Source organism: Xenopus laevis, chromosome 1L (assembly GCF_017654675.1).
Source record: "Xenopus laevis strain J_2021 chromosome 1L, Xenopus_laevis_v10.1, whole genome shotgun sequence".
NCBI lineage: Eukaryota > Metazoa > Chordata > Amphibia > Anura > Pipidae > Xenopus > Xenopus laevis.
In genome coordinates, this window is record NC_054371.1 from 44,047,709 (window position 1) to 44,070,890 (window position 23,182).

Here is a 23,182-nt window from a genome sequence, read left to right on the forward strand (position 1 = left end):
TTGCATCTTAGTGAATTTGCGTAGTTACGTCGCTAGCGAATTTATGCCAGCGACCATTAGTAAATCTGCAAATTCCTGAAATGACGTCACCCTGGCGAATTTTCTCCAGCGTTACTCACTTCGCCCTTTAGTAAATTTGCCCCATAGTCCTGATTCATTCCAGCCTGGAATATAAGTTTCCCAATCAATGATTTCTGCATGCAATAGACTTCAGGGAGTCGGATATCCAGACAGGTGCTCAGCACCCATAGCACAAAACTGCATTTTTTTACTATATTGATAAACTGGGTGTGGAGCACCCCATTTTTTTTAAATTGTTGGGGACCTGGGATTCTCCATGTGCCTGGTGGAACAAAATGGTGTTTCAAGATTCTTTTGCAGAAAATCCAGTATCCATTCAGTGATGTTTAATGGAAATTTCAGGATGGGTTTAGAATAGTTATTATTCCAGTCATACACAATACGCTCATGCTCAGTTGTGCCTGAATCTGACCACTGGAATCTGTCACCGGAATCTGCCCTTATGTGGTCTGGTTTAGGCAGAGTTTCACTGCCACCTGCGAATACCAAGAATACGACTTGCTAGTAACAGAAGGAACCAAGTTCATTCCCTCCTGTCCTGAGAGAGGAGAGGGGGAGCAGGTTCTCTGACTGGACTACACCCCCCCCCCACATTGTAGCCAAACATGCTTTTGTTTGTGCATAATCCCACCCTGCATTGTGCAAACCTGATTGGTATATCCAACTCAAGGCTGGATTTATTTTGTCTTCTGAATTTCTTAAAGGGGTGGTTCACCTTCAAGTTAACTTTTCGTATAGAATGCCAATTCTAAGCAACTTTTCAGTTGGTTTTTTATTATTTTTTTTTTTATAAAGTTTTTTAATTAGTTGTGTTTTTTCCAGCTCTTTCCAGCTTTTAGATGGGGGTCACTGAACCCATCTTAGAACAAATGCTCTGTAAGGTTACACATTGCTACTTTTTATTACTTATCTTTCTATTCAGGCCCCTTCCTATTCATATTTAAGCCTCTTATTCAAACTGCAGAGTTGCCAAATAAAAATCTAAATAACTCAAAAACCACAGATAATAAAAAATAAAAAACAATTGCAAAATGTCACCAGAATATCACTCTCTACGTCATACTAAAAGTTAACCCAAAGGTGAACAACCCCTTTAAGGGAATGCCATTCACAAAACAAAATGGAAGGATGCTACTTTGTTCCTCTTTGCACCACTGCCCTGGAACCCAGCCAAGCCACTTGTTATGAAATGGCCAACATTCTGGATCTCCTGATGAATGTCATCTCTTTTTCTGTTCGTCCCTGAATCCAGGTAGTCAAAGTGGGTTTTAACCCCACCTATAAAATTTTGAATAATGAAAGCATATGTAATTGTACACAATTTCCCATTATATATTAATTAAAAATATTCAATAATAAAGTTATTTGCTGTTCAGAGTAGTATTTATCTGTACTTTGATATTTCCTGCACTGCCATTGAATCAGTGTAGTAATAGTCAACACCCCTCCAGCCAAAACTGTATTACCCCCAGTCCCTTGTACTGTATAGGCTATGATTAACAGACTAAGGCATTTCCCTTTTAGTTGATAACTAACATAGCATAAAGCCATATTGATAGTTAAAAAAACTATTATTTTGCTGTTCAAATATGTGCTTCTAGTAGCCATAAAGAATGATACTCCAAATTATGGAAAACTCACCCAAAAATTTTTGGATAACAGATCCCATACCTATAGTATATTTTGGAATGTGAGTTTGTGTTTGAGAAACAGCAGGCTGAAATATGAACATTTTCTTTTAGGAACAGAACCAGATGCTGCTGGACACACCACCTGTTTGGAAAGGCACATCACGATTTTTTCGAACTCTTGGTGATAAAGGTAAACTTTTTTTTTTTAAATTGTTGGTAAGAAAATACAGAGTTAGCATTTTTCAAAGGGAAAGTTCACCTTGTTGAGTAAGAAATGTTTGCAATAGTTTTTTTTCCCTTTTCTATTCTTCTGTCCTCCTCTAAGGTCAATGGCAATAAGGGGCAGATTTATCAAGGGTGGAAGTGAAATCGAGGTAATTTTCGAAGTTAAAAAAAGTAATTTTTGGATACTTCGACCATCAAATAGGCTACTATGACTTTGACTCAAAGTAAAATCGTTCGACCATTCGATAATCAAAGTACTGTCTCTTTAAAAAAACTTCGACTTCAATACTTCGCCAACTTAAACCTGCCGAAGTGCTAAGTTAGCCTATGGGGTTTTTTGTACTCGAAGGGAAATCGTATGATCGTACGATGCAAAAAATCCTACGAATTTGACTTCGAATTTTCGTAGTATTTAATTTGATGGTCGAATTTTGAAGTATTTTCCACTTGGAAATTTGACCCTTGATAAATCTGCCCCTAAGTGTTAGGGTGGGTTTGTATTTTGTCAGTTCCCAGTCTGTCATTTAAAAGACTGCCTGCTTGTCAGAGTGGCACCCAAGCAACAAGAAAACACTGCCTAAATACGAAATAAAGATACTGCAGTTTGTCTTTGAATACAGTAGCCTATATTAGGCATAGACAGCCTAAACTGCAGCTCTGCAACTCTGACTTACCAAAAGAAAACAATAGAAGACCTGTTATTAAAATGTAATGCCATTCCAACATTGAATAAAAATTACAGCTATGACATGAACAGTTTCTGAAAGCTTTTGGCATTCTCCTTTGTTCCTGGCAGGCCTTACCTTGGAGATGTGATAAGACGCAGTTTTGTTTCTAATCTGTCAGTGGTTGGCAGCGCTATAAGGACCTTGATTTGCAGTATAAGAAAAGAGGTCTTCTTAGACAAACACCTGAGTGATCTGATATATAGCCTTTCATTCGGAGCAGAAGTTTGACCTTATTATGTTATTTGAAGATCACTTTTATTTCTTTGAAACCAAAGTCTGCAGCAGTGGCCAATTGTATTCACTGGTATTTTGTCCTGGGTCGACCAGGCAACCTTGGAGCAGTGATTTTGCCACCACATCTGTTAAAACTGTCCACTGGTAACTTTTTAATTCTTCTGTGGCCCTACTCTATGATTGGCACTTTTAGGCTGTCACAGGAGGGCTGTTACCAAGGAATATTAGACACATTTGGAATGCAAAATTGAATAAGTCTTAGTGCCAAGGATAAAACACCTTCCCTTAATCATAGGCTTACACAGTGCCCAGCAATAAAAAGCCTGTTTTTTATTGGAGTGACGTTCATCTGTTGGTGTATACATTAGTGCCAAGGATATACTGGTGATTGTTTTGTGGAATAAGTCCTAGTGCCTCACGATTAAGATATCTGTGGCAGATGGAGAAGGAAGCTGCTTGCATTAGTTATTTCTCAGCTATTAAGCACTTTCTCATCCCTCCAGTGACTACTGAACTGGTAACAACGTGGGGTGGAGAACCCAGGGCAATAAAATCAAACAATAATTGTTTCCCTAGTCTCTTGGAAAACAACTCAATGTGGTACGGAATTCTTTTTGTTACAATGACTTAGTACCTCTTCGCAAAGGCAAAACAGAAGTCATTACTCTCTACATTGATGGAGCACTCTTCAGCGATTTAAAATCCGGTTGTGGCCCCACCAGTACTTATTAAACAAGGAAAACAAGTACACAGTATATCATATAAAAACTCAGCTTTTCTTCAGGATTATATATCAATGCCCTGTGAAGGTGAGAAGCTACCGCTTCAAGTAATGCATATATCAACTCTTTTTCTTCTTTAGCTAAATGTAGACAAGATAATTTGTACTATAGAATATATATAAAAATTGTTCAACAGCCCCAGTACATTTGGGGGGTTATTTACTAAACACTGAATGCAAAAATCACAAAAAATGTGTGATTTTTTTTTTATTTATTAGAATTTATTATACCCAGAGGATGGAAAAGTCTGAATCTGGAAAATCCAGCATCTCAGACCTGTTGAGGTTGCATATAAGTCAATGGGAGAAGTCCCAAGGATTTTTTGATGTGCGCTGGGTTTCGTACAATACCCTTGCATCCATCCAATGTTATTAATTAGTCAATCCAAAATTGGGTAATGATACCAGGAGGTGCAGATAATTCTGCTGCAAAGTGCCTTTATTCAACAGCACAACATGTTTCGAGCTTGTCAGCTCTTAATCACTTGATCATTACCCAATTTTGGACTGTCTTTATACAAACACTGGATATTTGTTTCTTATAACTCAGTTCTAAAGACCACGAGCAGAGGTACAAATACATGGGTCTGTATCAGGAATATTCAACACTAGTTGATCCCAATTTACCATAATCCTTGAAGTCATATTTACCCTTGTCAAAAAAAAATGAATTATTTTAAAAGGCACATTTCTTAAGTAAGCCATTTCTTTATCAGTGTACTTGTTACAGCAGTTGCCCATGAACGAGTTAAAAGACCCAACCATCATATCATGAGTTGTAGTCATCCTAACAAAGCCATAATACTATTACAAAATTGACTTCAAACGGAACAATTTGCTTACCATGCAGTGTGAGTGATTAACATGCTTAACTATCTGTGTTTAGTGTAGCCCCATTCCTCTCATTTCAGAACTTTGAAGATGCAAAGCCCGTTTTTTTAAGTATTTAGGCGGTAGGCATTTTTCTGTACTCTGGCCAAATACCGGTGCTGGGATGAAATTTGTTAATCCTGGTGTTGAGTTTCAAACCAGAGCAAGTCTCCACAAAATAGCAAAGAAGGCTCCCCAAAACAAAGCGCCTTTAGAAAGGTTTGAAAAAATGTTGACATCCTCCTTAGCCTCTTGGACACAGATAGACAGTTGTATGTGATTCCCCCTGATTATTACAGACAGCTTTAAGTCAAAGAGTGGCATTGTGTTTCATGCTATGAAACAAAAACATTTTTTTTTCCTCTGGACTTTAAAGCCTAACCACATTCATTAAAGCTTTAAACGCTGTCACTTCTGAGCAATACATTGCATGGTTTTGAATCGCTGAAGAAAGCCACACCATTACTACTTACTTAGAGCTACTAATCGCACTTCTGGATAAGCCAAATAGATGGTTTCATTCGTACTAATATGCTCTCACAAGTCAATTGAGCAAGGGATTCTTCCCGTGAATATTTAGTGTCTAGTAGACTTATAGAAGGTCAGTTAAGGAGGACATTTTCAGAACAATGCCACTTTGGTTTTAAACAGTTGAGATTTCGGTGTAAGCATGTGCATTTAAACATTTTCATGTATATAGCTTTTCTCCAATGGGACCCAAAATACTTTACAGAAGTTAAGTTAACCAACGTGGATTAACTAATAGGCCGTAAGGAACAGTGACATCGATACAGGTTGGTATAGGAGCTGTTATCCGGAAAACCTTGTCCATAAAGCTCCGAATTACGGGGCAATCTCCCATAGACTCCATTTTAATCACATAATTTGAATGTTTATAAATGATTTCCCTTTTCTATATAATAATAAAACAGTACCTTGTACTTGATCCCAACTACAATATAATTAATACACTAAAAAATGATCGTTAAGTAGACTATGTATGTAAATAGTATGGGGGTGCAAATTACAGAAATATCCCTTATCCGGAAAACCTCAGGTCCCACACCTGTACAAACATATCAGTCTGGATTTTCTGCTTTAAGTCAGCATATCAAAAATTGCATGAATCTTTATTTTGTACTATTTCACCAGTACCTGTATGGCCAGTTTTAGCCTTCATGCCATCTTTTCAACCAGTGTTACAGTAACTTGGTAACTTAAAGGGGCTGTTCAACTTTAAATGAACTAGTATGATGTAGAGTAGGGTTCCCCAACCTTTTTCCACCTGTGAGCAACATTCAGATGTAAAAAGATTTGGGAAGCAACACAAGCATGAAAAATATTCCTGGGTGGTGCCAAATAAGTGTTTTGATTGACTATTGATAGCCCTTATGTGGACTGTTAGCCTACAGGAGTCTCTGTTTGGTAGTACACCTGTTTTTTTTGCCTGGAGTTCCAAAATAAGCACCTGCTCTGAGGCCACTGAGAGCAACATCCTATGGGTTGGGGAGCAACATGTTGCTCATGAGCTACTGGTTGGGGATCACTGATGTAGAGAGTAATATTCTGAGACAATTTGCAATTGGCTTTCATTTTTTATTATTTGTGGTTTTTGAGTTATTTCGCTTTTTATTCAGCAGCTCCCCGGTTTGCAGTTTCAGCCATCTGGTTGCTAGTTTCCAAATGACCCTAGCAACCATACATTGATTTGAATAAGAGACTGGAATATGAATAGGAGAGGCCTGAATAGAAAGATGAGTAATAAAAAGTAGCAACAACTATAGATTTGTATGCTTACAAAGAATTTTCGAAAGTTTTTTTCGATGGAGTCAGTGACCCCTATTTGAGAGATGGAAAGAGCCAGAAGAAGAAGATAAATAAAAAAAAGATTAGAAATAAATAATGAAGACCAATTTAAAAGTTGGTTTAACATATTAAAAGTTAACTTAAAGGCGAACCACCCGTTTAAGTGTTTCCAAATAAAGGCAAATAATCAAATTCACTCTGAGTTCCTAAAATGGTACATCTCCTCAAATCCCTTTGCTGTACTGGTCCCATTTAAAACCATAATTGTACTTCTAAATGTCCTTGTCATTCTGTAGTAATTTGAACGAGGTAGGTTATTTGCCATGTAATGCATTAACACACTGAACTTATCCTCAGCATTGTAGGGGGGATATATCAAAATTCAGAATGTTAATTAAAGGGTGAGTGTTTAGCATAGAGTAGAGGACTGATCTGTTGTACTGATGAAGGCGACAGGTTGTAGAACGCCTGCTGGTGTGTTGGACAGACAAACTTTAGGGTTTAACAAAATAAAACCATTATATGGTAATTTTGGTTATCAAGTTATCCATTAACCTGCAAGTTGAAATCCCCCGTGCAGCTACTTTCTGCAACCTTTTTTAGCTTTGTTTTCATATGCTTTCTTACCCTTTAGTTTGCGTCTGCATACTATCCCTGATGTTCCCCTGCATTGCTTAGGCTTTGCCTTTATTATTATTCTTTATACTTTTATATGCGATGCACATCAGTGTTATATCCAACTTGCATCTTAAATAGCTATGATATTTATGTAATTTGTTTCTCAGCAAGGGAATGTGTGAAAATTACACCGTTGCTATCTAATAAGAGAGAAGGCACACACACTGAGCCCATGTGGTCCTATGTTGTATATGGAGAATCCAAGATTTGTCTGTAAACCATGAGCGCAATCAATTTATATTATGGACTCATTTGTCCAGCAGAAGGGATTGCCTATTTATCATTGGCTCATGTACAAGGCAATGTTAATGAAAGCTCTGTCACACAAATGGAGGCATACTTAATTGTTGTAAATAATTAAATTATTGACAGTGATACACTATATATCTGCTGCACATTGATTCACCCCTTGTGACCTTTCCGTGGAGTACCTGCTTGCTGTGCCAACGCCATTCTACTGCCTTTCTCCCATAACACTTAAGGAAGTCAACCAGAACTATCTTGCGCCTCCTAGGTCCATAATCTAAGGCTGCAAACAAAAGGTGGAAATGCTTTCAAGGCTTCCTAGATATCTACCTTCACTTTGGCTGACACAACGCCTGACAGTTGCTCAGCCTCTCTTTGTTTCACAACAAAGAGAGCATCATCAAACAAAGAGCCCTAATATAAAATAAAAGAGGTTTAGCATATTCTTAAGTCTGGCTTACACCACTTTATCAAAACACTCCTCTATCTGATATCTGGAAAAGTGTCTCGCAAGGTTTTTTTAAATTTGTTTTTAAGTACTTAGCAGGTCAATTATGTGGCTAATACCCTGTTGCTGCAAGGTGATACACAAAAGCAAAAGGACCTATAGCAGTTGGTATGTTTGTGTTTGTTATAAAACAGTCTTTCCTTTTAAGGTGTAAACCCCTTTGTAAGATCAGTGTTTTTAGTGTGACTGGTCTGCCAGTGCTGAGTGATAGCATGATCCTTTCTGACAACATAAAAGTCTATGTGAAAATAAAACAATATAGATGCAGGCGTTTGCGTGATCCTACACCTTTCTTAGTTGTTAAGAAAAAATGTATTCACTATACTACTGCATCGTTGCCCTCCAATTCCAACATGATGGACCACAAAGTCACACGCAAAAAGATACAGAGCAAAACATTTCTCTAAAATATAAGCTGTTAAAAATCAAGCTTCATTTACTAAGAGAGGCAACATGTTTCTGCCAGTTAGTAAATCTTGCTTAGTTGTTCCCATGTCAAAATATTGTGTTTTGGGAGGGACATAAATGTATATTTTTATGTCCCTCATTTGCACAGGAGGAACATTCCAGTATCTGCAGTGCTCAGAGGAAGTCCTATGCTTTACCCCTATATACCTCTATGCCTTGACACTTGGGGGCCGATTCACTAACTTCGAGTGAAGGATTCGAAGGTAAAAAACTTCGAATTTCGAAGGTTTTTTTTGGGCTACTTCGACCATCGAATGGGCTACTTCGACTACGAATCGAACGATTCGAACTAAAAATCGTTCGACTATTTGACCATTCGATAGTAGATTTTATCGTTCGATCAAAGGAATTATCCTTCGATCCTTCGATCGTTCGATCGAACTATCTGCGCTTAATCCTTTGACTTCGATATTCGAAGTCGAAGGATTTTAATTCCTAGTCGAATATCGAGGGTTAACCCTCGATATTCGACCCTTAGTGAATCGGCCCCTTATATTAATAGACGACACTGTGCATTTTGAGTGCAACATCGATGCGTATGGCTTTTTAATCCTTGCAAAATTGCATGTCTTTTTGCAACTTGCCGTTGCACTGGCGTTAAATTAAATGCAGCTGGAAGAATTCTTCCACTTAAATACGTTTTGTAAAACCTCAAATATCATAATGGGAGAACTAATTTATATTGACACAATGTCCTCTTGAAAACATAACTGCAACACCCATTTGCACCTTTTTTACTTTTTAAAAGGATTTTTCCTTCTATTTTAATGCTGACAACTGTACTGTAATTTTCTCATTCACTTTCTCTTTTTACCTGACTGTTCCTCCATTCAGGGTTGAACGCTTGGAGTTCCTCTGAATACAAGAGGTTTCATCAACTTTCTCATTTTTCTCTCTTTTTTTAAGTTAAAAATCACTTTCTTTCTCTAAAATCTTCTGTATGGAAAGTAAGTGTAGAACGAAGAAAGAAATAGTTATAAAAAATTACAAGTAACATATTCATTTTTATTCCGATACCATAGAATAATTCCAGGAATATCTAGGAATTACATTTCTTTGGCCTTTCGACTGGGCTACCAGGAATATCTAATACAGTAAATGAGAATTTAATCCAAAATCTCTCTTAAAGTGCCCTACTTATTTTGGTGTAGATATCTAGTTCATCAGTTTTTCTGAAGTCCAGCTTCTCATTTCTGGTGTATGCTCTATCTTAGTAGAATTGATCACCATCACTTGTCCACCATCACCTTGTTCATTAATTTAAAAATTCTCTAAACTTTTATACATCCAGAGTGTCTTGCAAAACCTCTTACTCTGCCCTCCATACTGGCATGTGGTTGTAAAGGACAGTATATCTTAAAAATCTGCAAGGCATTTTGTAGATTCTTATCTACCCAGTTAATTCTTGCACACATATACAGTATATGGTAGTTGGAGTTTGGTGCAGTTGATGCCTGGAAGGGCATCATCCATTCACAAAGGAATAACAGGCACGAATGAAGGATGCTTAAATCATTTATTAGCCACTAGTGACATGCAAAGTAAGGTTTTGAAAGAGGTTTTTAACCTGTATTCCCTTTGTTTGTAATTTCAATTCTAGTCAAAGAAAAACAGTGATTTGCAGCTTAGGGCAGAGACATTTTGGGAGAATAGTGGCCCATCAACAAATCGCTTCTTCTTTGGGCGACTAATCTCCCTGAACTGCCTTACCTCCGGCTAGAATGTAAATCGCCAGCAGGATGGCACCGGAATGATTCATTTTCCGAAGTCGCCTGGAGTTGCCTCACAAGGAAACTTCGGGCGACTTCGGAAAGCCAAAGCAATCCAAGGAATGCAGTTCGGGGAGATTAGTCGCCCCAAGAAGAAGCGTCTTGTTGCTGGCTGACTAATCTGCACAAATAGCAACATGTGTCTCTGCCCTTAGAAACAGTAGAGCAACAGTTGATGCATATATAGACTAGCTTATCTGAAAATCTGCCTTGAACATGTCACTGTGAACATTTAGGGCCTGGGAACTTACAGTGGCAAAAAAGTCATAAGTTTCTAAACCAGAAGAGATTCTGAACTGGAAAAGTATAATAAGATTTTTTTTTTTTAAAAGAACAAATTTCTCACCTATACCTTATTTTATTGTACAGTACTTTTTAGTTTTATCCTTGACTGATGCTGCTTAGAGTTGCACAATATCAATATTCCCAAATCCTTAGCAGCAATATGACAACTGAGGCTCAGTGTTGATAAGTGCAAGGTTATGTCCTTGGGCAAAAATTACACGAATACTAGTTATGCACTAGTCCTCCATGCATCCCGCATGAATCCTATGGTTTTGCACAGTTTCATATTATCAGAAAACACAGAGATTGGATTTATAATTTCAACCTCAAAGTCATTTATAAATACATTAGAAAAGCAATGGACCAAGGACAGACCCCTAACAACTCTTTGTAAGACAGTTCTCGGGTCAAGAACAAGTAGTATGTTTGAGGCCAGTGTTTCTTAATTTAATTGGTACTGTATCAAATGCTTTATCATAATTAAATAACATACAGGAGTGTTGTGCATTTTATAGTCTACGCTAGGTAAGTGGATAAATGACAAGTCAATAGCTTCTTGAACTAAAGTCTTAAGATCCTTTGATGTACTTAAATGTATGTGTATATGGGTGACAATGTAAAATGTTTATAACTGAGCACAGCTTTCCCTTTGACTGTTAATCTTTCTTAAAAAAAAGAGTAGTCCGCTAGTGGTTCTGAGTCTTCTAGTGGTCTGAAGAATATGCTGAAGAAATGCAAATATAGTCATAAAACATCTTGAATGTTCCATGATAATTGTCTGCCTACTTTACTGTCTGATACAGGCTAGAGTCAAAAAATATGGCTACCCCTGCATACTGTAGTTTACCTGCTCCTGAGTATACTATGTGGGGTATGTCCAACTGCTATGCATTACAGCCTAGAGTTATAGTATGAGACTAAATGAGCTGACCTTGGCACTGGGGTTTGTAAGCCCATATTGTGGCACTGGTTCTTACAGGACTTTTTTTTTTTATTTTAACCCGAAAATCGAGTTTTGACTGAAAATTATTTGATAAATCTGCCCCTCAGTGTCAGCAAGATCAGCCTTCATGGAATGATGTGTCTAAATCTCATTTATTTACGTAGCTTTATGGCCAGTAACTGTCACGTTTTCAGGTGACTTCTCTTGGTATTTAATCACTACTGGAACATCGCCCAAGCTGACCTTAAGGTGGCCATACACGGAGAGATCCGCTCGTTTGGCGATGTCGCCAAACAAACGGATCTCTCTCCGATATGCGTATCCTAACGAACGGGAATTGGCGGTCGAATCGCAGGACTGCATCAATGAACAGATGCGGCCGCGATCCGACTGGATTTTTAGTCCCATCCGATCGAGATCTGCCCGACTTTCGGCCAGATCTCGATCGGGGAAGCCCGTCGGGGGCCCCCGTACACGGGCCAATAAGCTGCTGATTCGGTCAGCTTTTATTGGCCCGTGTATGGCCACCTTTAGCCAAAGGCAAATAAAGAAAAGAAAAAAACTCTACTTATAAATGGCAAATATCTCCCATTTTATAATAAATCTTAACTTTACGCAACACACTGACATCTTGAAAGTAAAGTGCTTTTAATTAACATAAAGCAGCCATAAATATTATTATATCCCTTGAGATAACATTATGATTTTATTTTATTGAAGGCATGATATCCTACACAGAATATTTATTCCTGCTCTGCATCCTGACGAGTAAGTATTCCAAGCTCCAAGAAAATATGTTCATATATACCTTGTCTGTGTAAGTGCATAGTAATCTCAGTTCCTCTGAATGTTTTGCAGAACCTCATGCTGGATTTAAAATAGCATTCAACATGTTTGACACCGATGGGAATCAAATGGTGGACAGAGAGGAATTTTTGGTGGTAAGTGTAACACCACAACGCCAGCTGCATTTGTACTGGTACAATGACTTGAGCTCTTGTGCGGTGTGTATAGTATCAAAGTTTTCCTTCTGCTTTCATGACAACCACATCACAGACATCTTTAGATTGCATTCTCATATCAAAAGAAGATGTTAAGTCATTAATTACAGCAGACTAAAATACCCAAATGGGGAAATATCTGGATAAAGTCCCTGCATATTAAAGTTGGATGGCTTTTTAGCAAGTGAGCAAAAGCAGGTTTATTGAAAATAGCAATTAGTACCAGGGACTGCCATCTTGGAGTCAGGAAGGAATGAGCGAGGCTTCAGTTGTTCTGCTTTCCTATGGATCAGTTAGCATATAGGAAGGTTTCATTTAGACATAAAAGGTTGAACATATGCCTATCTATGTTACTATTTTACTTGGTTTTCAACATATCTGAGCTACAATTGTTTGATAACAGATTATGGAACTTAAAGTTTTCTGAATATACAGAACAATTGCCTTAAATGCATTTTGGAATGTTAAGTATTCTATATAATAAAGTCTCTGTAGACTGTTTGCAAAATATTTTCCTTTATTCAACACAAGCAGCTTATCAGCATGTCTGTGGCACACAATAGCAATATAACCTGCCACTTGGTTTAGCAGTGCATGACTGGAGAATCACTATTGTACAGTAACATTATAGTAACCAGTGGTCCCCAACCAGTAGCTCGTGAGTAACATGTTGCTCTCCAACCCCTTGGATGTTGCTCCCAGTGGCCTCAAAGCAGGTGCTTATATTTGAATTCCAGGCTTGGAGACAAGTTTTGATTGTATAAAAACCAGGTGTACTACCAAACAGAACCTCAATGTAGGTTGACAATCCACATAGGGGCTACTAATTGGTCAATCACAGAACTTATCTGGCACCCCCAGGAACATTTTTAATGCTTGTGTTGCTCCCCAACTCCTTTTACTTCTGAATGTTGCTCACGGGTTCTAAAGGTTGGGGATCCCTGGTATAGTACATAACAGGACACTATGGTATATGCCATCCTACTTGGTGTTTGTGACCTTAGATCCAAAATGAGGGCAAATACTTGCCTCTAATTTAAGTTGACCATATAGAAAGAAACATTGTCAAGCAGTTTGTGTGGTTGTTGGAGACATGGCCTTACTAGTGCTTTATGTGGGTTTCTGTTAGCATCAGCTTTCCAGCTTCAATTTATGTGGCATAACATTGGGATAAAAGTTAACCCTTTTATAAATGCACCCCTATAAATCTTATAGAGAACCCAGAAATTTCCCACTTTTTGCATCTAGCACCATGAGAAACATTTGTGCAGCTTTAAAGGAGAAGGAAAACCAATAGAAAAAAAAACCCGTACCCCCCACCTAGACCCCCCTCCCTCCTCCCCCCAGGTTAACTGCCCCCATAACCCATACTTTATACTTACCCCTTGTCGCAGATTCTGGCAGCGGACTTCACGGCATCCATCTTCCGGGTCCTCGGGAAGCTGACTGGGAGATCGACAATCTCCACCAACTTACCAAGGACCCGGAAGATGGATGCCATGAAGTCCGCTGCCAGAATCTGTGACGAGGGGTAAGTATGAAGAATGGGGAATTTCCCAGGGGGGTGGAAGTTAGCCTGGGGGGAGGAGGGAGGGGGTCTACGTGGGGTGGGGGTACGGGGTTTTTTTCTACAGGGTTTCCTTCACCTTTAAGTCTGCCTACAATAAACAGAAATGGCAACTTTAGTTTTAGTTACAAACAATGGGCCAGATTCAATTCAGTGAGAAAAAGTTATCTCATGGTTTATATTGAATTTCGTCCATGACTTTTCACGTGATAAATAGGCTTGGGCGAATTTGACCCGTTTTTTTCGCCAAAAATTTGCCGCCGGCAAAATTTCGCCGATGCCCATTTAAGTCTATGGCCATCAAAATGTTTTTGATGCGTGTCAATTTTTTTTGACACACAAAGCCATACAAGTCTATGGGCGTCATTTCCGTGGTGAAACAAGGTGAAAAAATTTGCCCATCCCTAGTGATAAACCCTTTTCTCACTGAATTGAAACTAGCCCAATGTTTATACAGTAGAACCCCCATTTTACATCCCCTGATTTTAAGTTTTCCCTCACTTTACATTGTTGTTTTGAGGTCCCACCTATATATTATGCATAATACATTTAACTGATTTTACATTTTCCTAGATTTTACGCCATTTTTTTCTGGTCCCCTGAAAAACGTAAAATGGGGGTTCTACTGTACTTCATTTCTAGTAGATTGAAACACCTACTTCAGTTACAAGTATAGTGCAAAATGCAAATGTTTCATGCAAATATGCATTTTGCCCACAATGCGCACATTTTCCCCCCAGAAATACAATGTATTTGTTGACCCCTGCTAAACTGCATGCAATGCAATGTGTGTAAAATTCAATAATACAGACAGAAATTAGGGGCCATTTTGGTAAATCCCATATAAGTTGTAGCACAAGCCAGAGTCCTGCGCGGAACAAATTTTTAAGACTTGGACCTGACCCAAACCCGCAGCCTGCGACCCGAAACGCAACCCGCATATTTACCCACGTTGACCCGCAACTGCCTTATCCGCAACCCGCCGACCACCATCAAACAGGAAGTGATGGTGCTGCAAACCGGAAGTGACATCATCAAAAATGGGTGGGGCAGAAACAAGTTTAGTAAAACTTTAAAAGGAGTAAAATATAGACATTGAGATAAGACATTGAGATGAGACCGGCTACACCTCTACACTTAAATCATGCGGCAGTGACCAAATCCTCTTAGTGGCAGCCACCTTTAAAACAAACCTTACAATGAGAGCAGCGTGCAAGAAGTAAAACATTCTCTTGCAAGAATACTGTGATGGAAGCTGACATCCATGAACATGCTCCAGGCTAGTTAATGAACTCTGCCAAAGGAAAATAAAGGGATCATTTGTTTGGGACTGATAGATAACAATGTTGTATGGAATGTGAAAAAGAAACATCCTTGATGGATTCAAGTAGGATATCAATTCAGAGAAGGGTGACTAAGACCATCACTTTACAAAGAGCTGGCAGAAGTACAAGTGATCGTATTCCAGGCCTGCGTCTTAGATGTTCCGAAAAATTTAAATGGAGTAATAAGAAAAAAAACATCACTAAACCAACAAGGTGCTTTGTTCTCCTCACTTCTGAAAGAGGATCTCTTAGGCTGGTGTCTGGGATTAGGCAGTGGTCAGATAGAAAGCCCCGTTCCTTACCATAACGTTAATGTGTTAATCCACACAGTCATTTTGCTAATTCCCTTTTCTGTATGAAAAGCTTGAGTAATCGGCGGCAGAAAGTAGCTATAACAAGCAGCCTGAAATGACTGATGTAACATTCGACTGGTTTATATAACATTTGACATTAGAAATATAAAAGATATGGAGGAAAATTGTACCAACCGCTATAAACCTAGAATGCAGACATTGGTAGGTGGGATAACGAGTCATTCTGAATAAGAAATGGATATACGGGCCCTATCCCCAAACCTACCCCCCCCCCGATTTGTCATTCGAAAATCAGGTAGGGATCTTACACTATGTGGTTCTTACTGCCCAATATTGATAATTAAGTCTGATGACAAAATCCCTGCCAGGATTCCTTATATACTATAGGTTCCTGAAGTGGAATCCCCCCTTCAGGCCAACTGTACTGGCTGAACTATTTATATTTACATTACAAAATCTAAAATTATTCTTCACCTTCTTACGTGCAGAGGGACCCTGTATTTGAGTGCCTAAGTATGTGGTACATACAGAGCTCCTTGCATCTCCTTTAACTCCTGGTTTGTGCACACTAAGGGGCACATTTACAAAGCTCGGGTGAAGGATTCGTATTAAAAAAACTTTGAATTTCGAAGTGTTTTTTGGGCTACTTCGACCATCGAATGGGCCACTTCGACTACTACTTCGAATCGAACGATTCGAACTAAAAATCGTTCGACTATTCGACCATTCGATAGTCTAAGTACTGTCTCTTTAAGAAAAACTTCGACCCCCTACTTCGGCAGCTAAAAGCTACCGAAGTCAATGTTAGCCTATGGGGAAGGTCCCCATAGGCTTGCCTGAGATTTTTTGATCGAAGGATATTCCTTAGATCGTTGTATTAAAATCCTTCGAATCGTTCGATTCGAAGGATTTAATCGTTCGATCGAACGAATAATCCTTTGATCGTTCGATCGCAGGATTTGCGCTAAATCGTTCGACTTCGATATTCGAAGTCGAACGATTTTAGTTCCTGGTCGAATATCGAGGGTTAATTAACCCTCGATATTCGACCCTTCTTACATCTGCCCCTAAATGTTGCGCAAGCTAGGGGCATACCAGAGGGCACCTGTATGCAGCCTTCCCAATGCCAGTAGTGTAAGCAGCACATCAAAAATCTGAAAAAGTCAGCATAAAAAGGAAAAAGTTTTTATTGGATTTATTATGTAACAAAATTGCGAAAATACTCCACCTAAAACCTGTTGAAAACGTGTAGAAGTCAATAGCAGATGTCCCTTACAACATATTTTTGACACTAGCTTTTGTGCAACAATACAAATTAGTCACAGTTTTCACAACTTTTCTGTGACTTTTCCCATATGTGCTTTTTTCAGTTCGGATTTTTCTAATAAATGGCATGACATTTGTAGCTTAAGGATCAGGGCACACAGGCAGATTCAGGGAGATTAGTCGCCCGGCGACAAATTTCCTCTTCTTCAGGGCGACTAATCTCCCCGAACTGCCTCCCCGCTGGCTAAACTGTAAATTTTAGCTAATGTCCTGAATCTGCCTGTGTGCCCTGACCCTTAGAGAACGTGAGTTTAGTCATGGTTTTAAAAACTTCTAAAACCACTAACATTCGATCTTCAATAAATAGGCCTCCACGTGGTGCAGCTCTATGAGCTTTATTCTGGGAGCATAAAACGTTCTGTCAGTGGATCTGGCATAGATTTCTTTTGGCAAAGTGCAAAAGATCGCTAGCACGTTTGGCACCAGGCGTGGATTTGTGGCAAAGCTCCTTGAAAAGACCACCAAATTGAATGTGAAAAAAGGCATGAAGAAAAATAATTTTAATCTATTTTGCGTACAAAAAATTCAGAGAAACAAGTTCACAAATTATTTTTGGAGAAGTGAAATGGGACAGATTCACTCATGATTACTCCCGGGCCTGTACTTTACACCTTGGTCCGGATTCAGCACAAGGTTAATAGTATTATGGCCACAGTTTAACCCTGTGTACACAGAGCAGCCTGAAACAGGCAGATGGTGAATTCAGGGCCCTGCTGCATCTTGTGCTCCCTTTCTTTTTTGTTAGCTTTTGAGCTCACTAAGTTCTGAGAGTCTGAACCAGCCCCCCCAATATAAATAAGACTCACATTTGGCACCTCTCTCTTTGGGAGAGGTGCAGGTTTTTGCATTGCATTCTGGACTCTGCACCTATGGGTGCTTAGCGTGGGCATGTTTACAAAGTATAACAAATATGGATGTTGTTGGAGTTTTTTTGTACCTTGCTCCATGGCCCCAATTATAATCAATGTGGCCTATGGTTGTTTTTTGTACTTTTCACTCTGCCCCTTTTTTTAAAAAATGTATTCATCTTCCATAATGAAATCGGTAGATAGAATAATGATGTTTTTTGTGTTTACGGTGTTCATAAACACCATCACCAGCAGCTTCAGAGCAGTGGAGTATTTTCCATACATTAAAAACATACTTTTAATGGCCTAGCTTGTTTTTGTTTGTAGGGGCGGTAAATGTTTTCTTAACAGTTGTAAATACCACTCCGGAATCTCACACATAAATAATAATGCAAGTATTTAATTGGATGGTGCTGACAGTATGAAATGGGATCTATCTGTATGGGTATGGTGAATTTAAAGCAGACAAATGAACCGGTGTAGAGAGATGATATCTGAGAACTAGTGAATCTCTGCTGACCATTGTACAAGATTAACTGAATACTGAGGAAGCTAAATGTAAACTGCTACCTGTTGGGGTTTTTTTTGTCCTTCTTCAAATGTTCAGTGCCTTCTGTATATAAAAAGTGTTTTTCTGGCTGATGAACAGACTTTTTAGGGGCAGATTTATCAAAACACATTTATCAATGAGTGGAAGTTAGAACCATAAATACGCATCTCAAAATCCTATAGGAATAGATAGAATGTGAGTGAGGTTTTTATTTATTAAAATCTGAACTCACATTTTGATAAATCTTCCCCTAAGTCTTGCTGGCTGCTGCGTCGTTTCAAGAGTCAGTACCAGCAGTGCAGAATAAATACGAACAAATAGGTAGCAATTATATTTACTAAACACTGAAACCGAAAGGGGTAGTCTACCTTTAAATTAACTTAATTTGCTGTAGGCATTGATAAAGACAATTTGCAATTGGTCTGTATTTTTTATGTTTTGTAGTTTTTCAATTATTTAGTTTTTTTCTTCAGACGCTCTCCACTCTAATAAAGGGAGAAGATGGAAGAGGAAACTTATTAAAAAAACTATATAAAATAACTAAGCAAGACCAATTGCAAAGTTGCTAGAAATATGGCATTCTATAGCATACTAAAACATAACTTAAAAGTGAACCATCCCTTTAAGTTCTTTAAATTCATGTGCATTGGAAAGTTGAGTTATATTATGCACAAAACGTTTACGGACAGATTTTTCAAGGGTTGAATTTTGAAGTAATGGGAGTTTTTTTGAACTCCCATAACTTCGAAATTCGAATTTCCAATCGAAATTTATCAAAAAATCAAAGTTCTTTTCCCATGGTGAATAAGCCGTTATTCAATCGAATTTGAATTGTACGAATCAAAGTAACACTGCATTCGAATCGAATTTGATTCAACATTTTTCCAAAAAAAAAAACTTCGATTTTTTTAAAGTCCACCAATTGACTCCTCTTGGAGGTCCCCCATAGGCTAAAACAGCAATTCGGCAGGTTTTAGGTGGCTAATGGTCAAAGTCGAATTTGTAAAGAGGCAGTCTAATTTTCGACTTTTTTTTCAAATTCAAATAAAATTTGGAGTATTCTCTAGTCAAAGTACACAAAAGTTTGCTCGAAATTAGACTATTTTTAGTTTGAATTTTCACTTTTGACCTTTGATAAATTTGCCCCTTAATGTTTTGTTTGCTTATGTGCATACTTGAGGCATATATATGTGTTTTTAATTCCATATTTAAAAACGTTTCCGTTTTATTGGTCTAAATTGGATCCTCCATCCTCCTCATTTTCATGACGGTGTGCGTGCTTATGAGAGAGCGCTATTTTATCTAAATCAAAAGGCTACAAGACTGCTATCTGTTTTACAGTTGCAAGAAATCTTCAGAAAGAAGAATGAAAAGAAGGAAAGGAAAGGAGAAGAGGAAAAATGTGCACAACTGGTAACAAATCTTACTTTTACTACCATAATGCATTGGGACACGGTATCCAAATCTGGAGTATAGTTCCATACAATATGATATTCATTAGAATATTCTCTGGTTGGCCCCAGTCCAATGCTGCCTTTGTTTACGTATCCCCCCCCGGTCACAATTCTTCTGTTTGATTGGGCAACGTTCTATTTTTCATTTTACATAACCTTTATATGTTTTAAAATGTTTAAATCAATTAAGGCTTTGGGTCCTGATGAACTATAGCCACAGCTACAGTAAAACAGATCTTAGCTGTATTTTAGCCAAGCAATTCAAATTTTTTCTTGTATTAGATATGGTACCAGTGGATGAAGGATCTCAGTGTTTATAAAAGGTTTACAGCCTGTAAGTTAAGCCTGTGTAATTTAGAAGTTCTTAATTTACGGCATTATAAGTATGAATCAGCAGGGTTTTTTAGAGGACAGATCATGTCAAACAAATGTACTTGCAATATAGTAAGTAGAAAGTTGGACAGGGCTGGTGCAGTAGATGAGTTTGCTTAATGCCAAGGCTTTTGGTGCAAGGCTGTATAAAAGATGGATTTTTAACTTACCGAAAAATCTTTTTCTAGACGGCCCGGACTGTCAGTGCAGACGCTATGGGGGTTAAGTATATCCACCTCCGGAGGCAGGACAGAAGAAGAAAGCTGTTTAGGCTCCACCCTCCTCATATATACTGATGATCCTCCCTTATCCTTCAGTTTGTTCTTTAGCTTAGTATGGAGGAGAATCACAGAGAAACATGCAAACATGCACAACAATAACAGGTTACTCAACATAACATAACTTAGACTCAAATCAGGGTGGGGCTTACTGCACTGACAGTCCGGGCCGTCTAGAAAAAGATTTTTCGGTAAGTTAAAAATCCATCTTTCTCTAGACCGGCCCTTCCTGTCAGTGCAGACGCTATGGGGACGTCAAAAAGCTGGTCCCCCAATTTGGGTGGGTCATAATAATCACTAATGCCGTACTACAGCTTGTAGAACCTTACTACCAAAAGCTGCAGGGGCTGAGTGAAAGACATGAAGTCTGTAAAATTTTGAAAAGGTAGAGAGTGAGGCCCAAGTGGCTGCTCTACAAATTTGTTCAGGTGTAGCTGAATTGTATAGAGCCCAAGAAGTACTCAGTGCTCTAGTGGAATGGGCTTTGACCTTAAACGGTCTAGACTTGTTACTGAGATCGTACGCACAATTTATTGTATCAACCAACCATCTAGCAATTGTCCGCTTTGAAGCTGGGGACCCCTTGTTTCCACCGTAAGTCACCAAAAAAGAATCTGTTTTTCTGTAGTTCTTGGATCTGTCTAGATAGTATCTAATAGCCCTGACTACATCTAGCTTGTGTAGTTCTTTTTCCTTTGCATTCGATGGCCGTGGACATAGGGAAGGTAAATTGATCTCCTCATTTATGTGAAAAGAGGAGACCACCTTGGGTGTAAATGATGGAATAGTTCGAAAAACTGCTCTGTCTAGATGCAGTATGAGCCATGGTTCCTTCTGGGAAAGGGCTGCGATATCCGAAACTCTCCTTGCGGATGTGATCGCTAGTAGAAAAGTCATCTTCCAAGTAAGGAACTTTATGGGACAGGACGCTAAGGGTTCAAATGGGGGGCCCTGTAGTGCTGTTAATACCGTGGTAAGATCCCAAGGTGGTGTGGGGTCCCTAAAAGGTGGTCTAACCTTGCCTACTCCTTGTAGGAACTGTATAAGGTCTGGTTCTCTAGCCCATTGGCGCTGAAGCAGAAGGGAAAGTGCTGAAACTTGACCTCTAAGCGTAGCTAAAGAGAGACCTATGTGGAAGCCTTGCGTGAGAAATTCAACAATGGTTGGCATGGAAGCTTGGCGCCAAGGTAGACCCTTGGCCTCGCACCACTCAATGAACTTCTTCCAAGTTTTGTGGTACACTTTAGTTGTGGACTGTTTTCTGGCCTTCATGAATATGTCTGTGGCCTGGTCTGAGAACCCTTTGGAACGCCATATGTCGGATTCAAGAGCCATGCCGTCAAATGTAGACGCTGTAAATTGTCGTGTTTGACTGGTCCCTGAGTCAGTAGATCTTGTCTGAGTGGCAGCCGCCACGGCTGCGCTGTTAACATATTTACAACCTCTGAGTACCATGGTCTCCGTGGCCAGTCTGGGGCGATGAGAATAGTTTGTGTCCCCTCCTGACGGATCTTGCTGATGACCCTTGGTAATAGGGCCAGTGGTGGAAACGCGTAGACTCTCCTGAACGTCCACGGTATGACTAAGGCGTCCACGAATGCTGCCCCCGGATCCTGAGACCGTGCGCAGTATGTAGGCACTTTGCAGTTGTGTCTTGACGCCAGCATGTCTATGTCTGGCGTTCCCCATCTCGACACGATTTGCTGGAACACGTCGGGGTGGAGTTCCCATTCCCCCTGGTCTATGTGTTGTCGACTCAGGTAATCTGCTTCCCAGTTCAGGACCCCTGGTATGAACACCGCTGAGATGGCTGGGACGTGGGATTCTGCCCATTCTAGGATCTGCGCGGCTTCGCTCATTGCTCTGGTGCTGCGAGTACCTCCTTGTTTGTTTAAATAGGCCACTGCAGTGGCGTTGTCTGACTGGATTCTGAGAGGATGCCCCGTCAGTTCGCGGGTCCAATGGAGTACAGCATTCTTGATCGCTCTGATCTCCAGAACGTTGATTGGTAGTTTTGATTCATGTGATGACCAGACCCCTTGGCAATTGCGAGGTGGAAGGGTCGCACCCCAGCCCCTTAAGCTGGCGTCCGTGGTAACCACCGTCCACTGGTGCTGGGTCCATGTCTTCCCTAGACAAAGGTTGGAATGCCTTGTCCACCAGTTCAGAGACCGTCGGACTGATTGAGTTATTGGAATTTGCTGTGACAGGTTGAAATGATCCTTGTTCCAATGGTGTAAGAAATGATTTTGAAAGAGTCTCATGTGAAACCTGCCGAAGGGCAGGGCTTCCAACGCTGCCACCATGTAGCCCAGGAGCCGAAGGCAGAGTTCTGCCGACACCGTGGGCTGGTGGCTGACGTGTTGAGCTGTGAGCGTAAGCTTTTGGATCTTCTCCGAAGTTAGTGATATCGTCTGTAGGGAAGAGTCGAACCACATCCCTAGAAATTGAATTCTTTGTGACGGTCTGAGTTGGCTCTTTCTGTGGTTTATGATCCAGCCGTGTTGTTGGAGAGTGGTGATGCACAATTGTGTCTCCGTGAGACATTGGTCGTATGATGTGGATCTTATTAGCAGGTCGTCCAAGTATGGGGATAATGTGAGTCCCCTGCGTCTGAGGTAGGCAATGAGAGGGCTGAGTATTTTCGTGAATACTCTGGGAGCTGTACAGAGGCCGAAGGGAAGGGCTCTGAATTGGTAGTGTTCTTCGTAAATCGTGAATCTTAAGTATTGTTGAGAAATTTTCCTGATGGGAACATGCAAGTAGGCGTCTTGTAGATCCACTTTTGTCATGTAGCATTCCTTCGTCATGGACATGAGGATTGATCGGATTGACTCCATGCGAAACTTCTGTTTGGAAACGAACTGATTTAGGGGTTTCAAATTGAGCACTGG

At 39.6% G+C, this 23,182-nt stretch overlaps 1 protein-coding gene across 1 annotated transcript in view; it reads left to right on the plus strand.

Annotated features, from left to right (window-relative positions):
• The window catches only part of micu3.L (mitochondrial calcium uptake family member 3 L homeolog), a 107,066-nt gene that overhangs the window by 27,083 nt on the left and 56,801 nt on the right, over positions 1-23,182 (plus strand). The window contains 4 exon segments of the mRNA XM_018230232.2: positions 1,824-1,902; positions 11,974-12,021; positions 12,112-12,194; positions 19,526-19,597. Of these exon segments, the coding sequence (XP_018085721.1) occupies positions 1,824-1,902; positions 11,974-12,021; positions 12,112-12,194; positions 19,526-19,597 (282 nt within the window).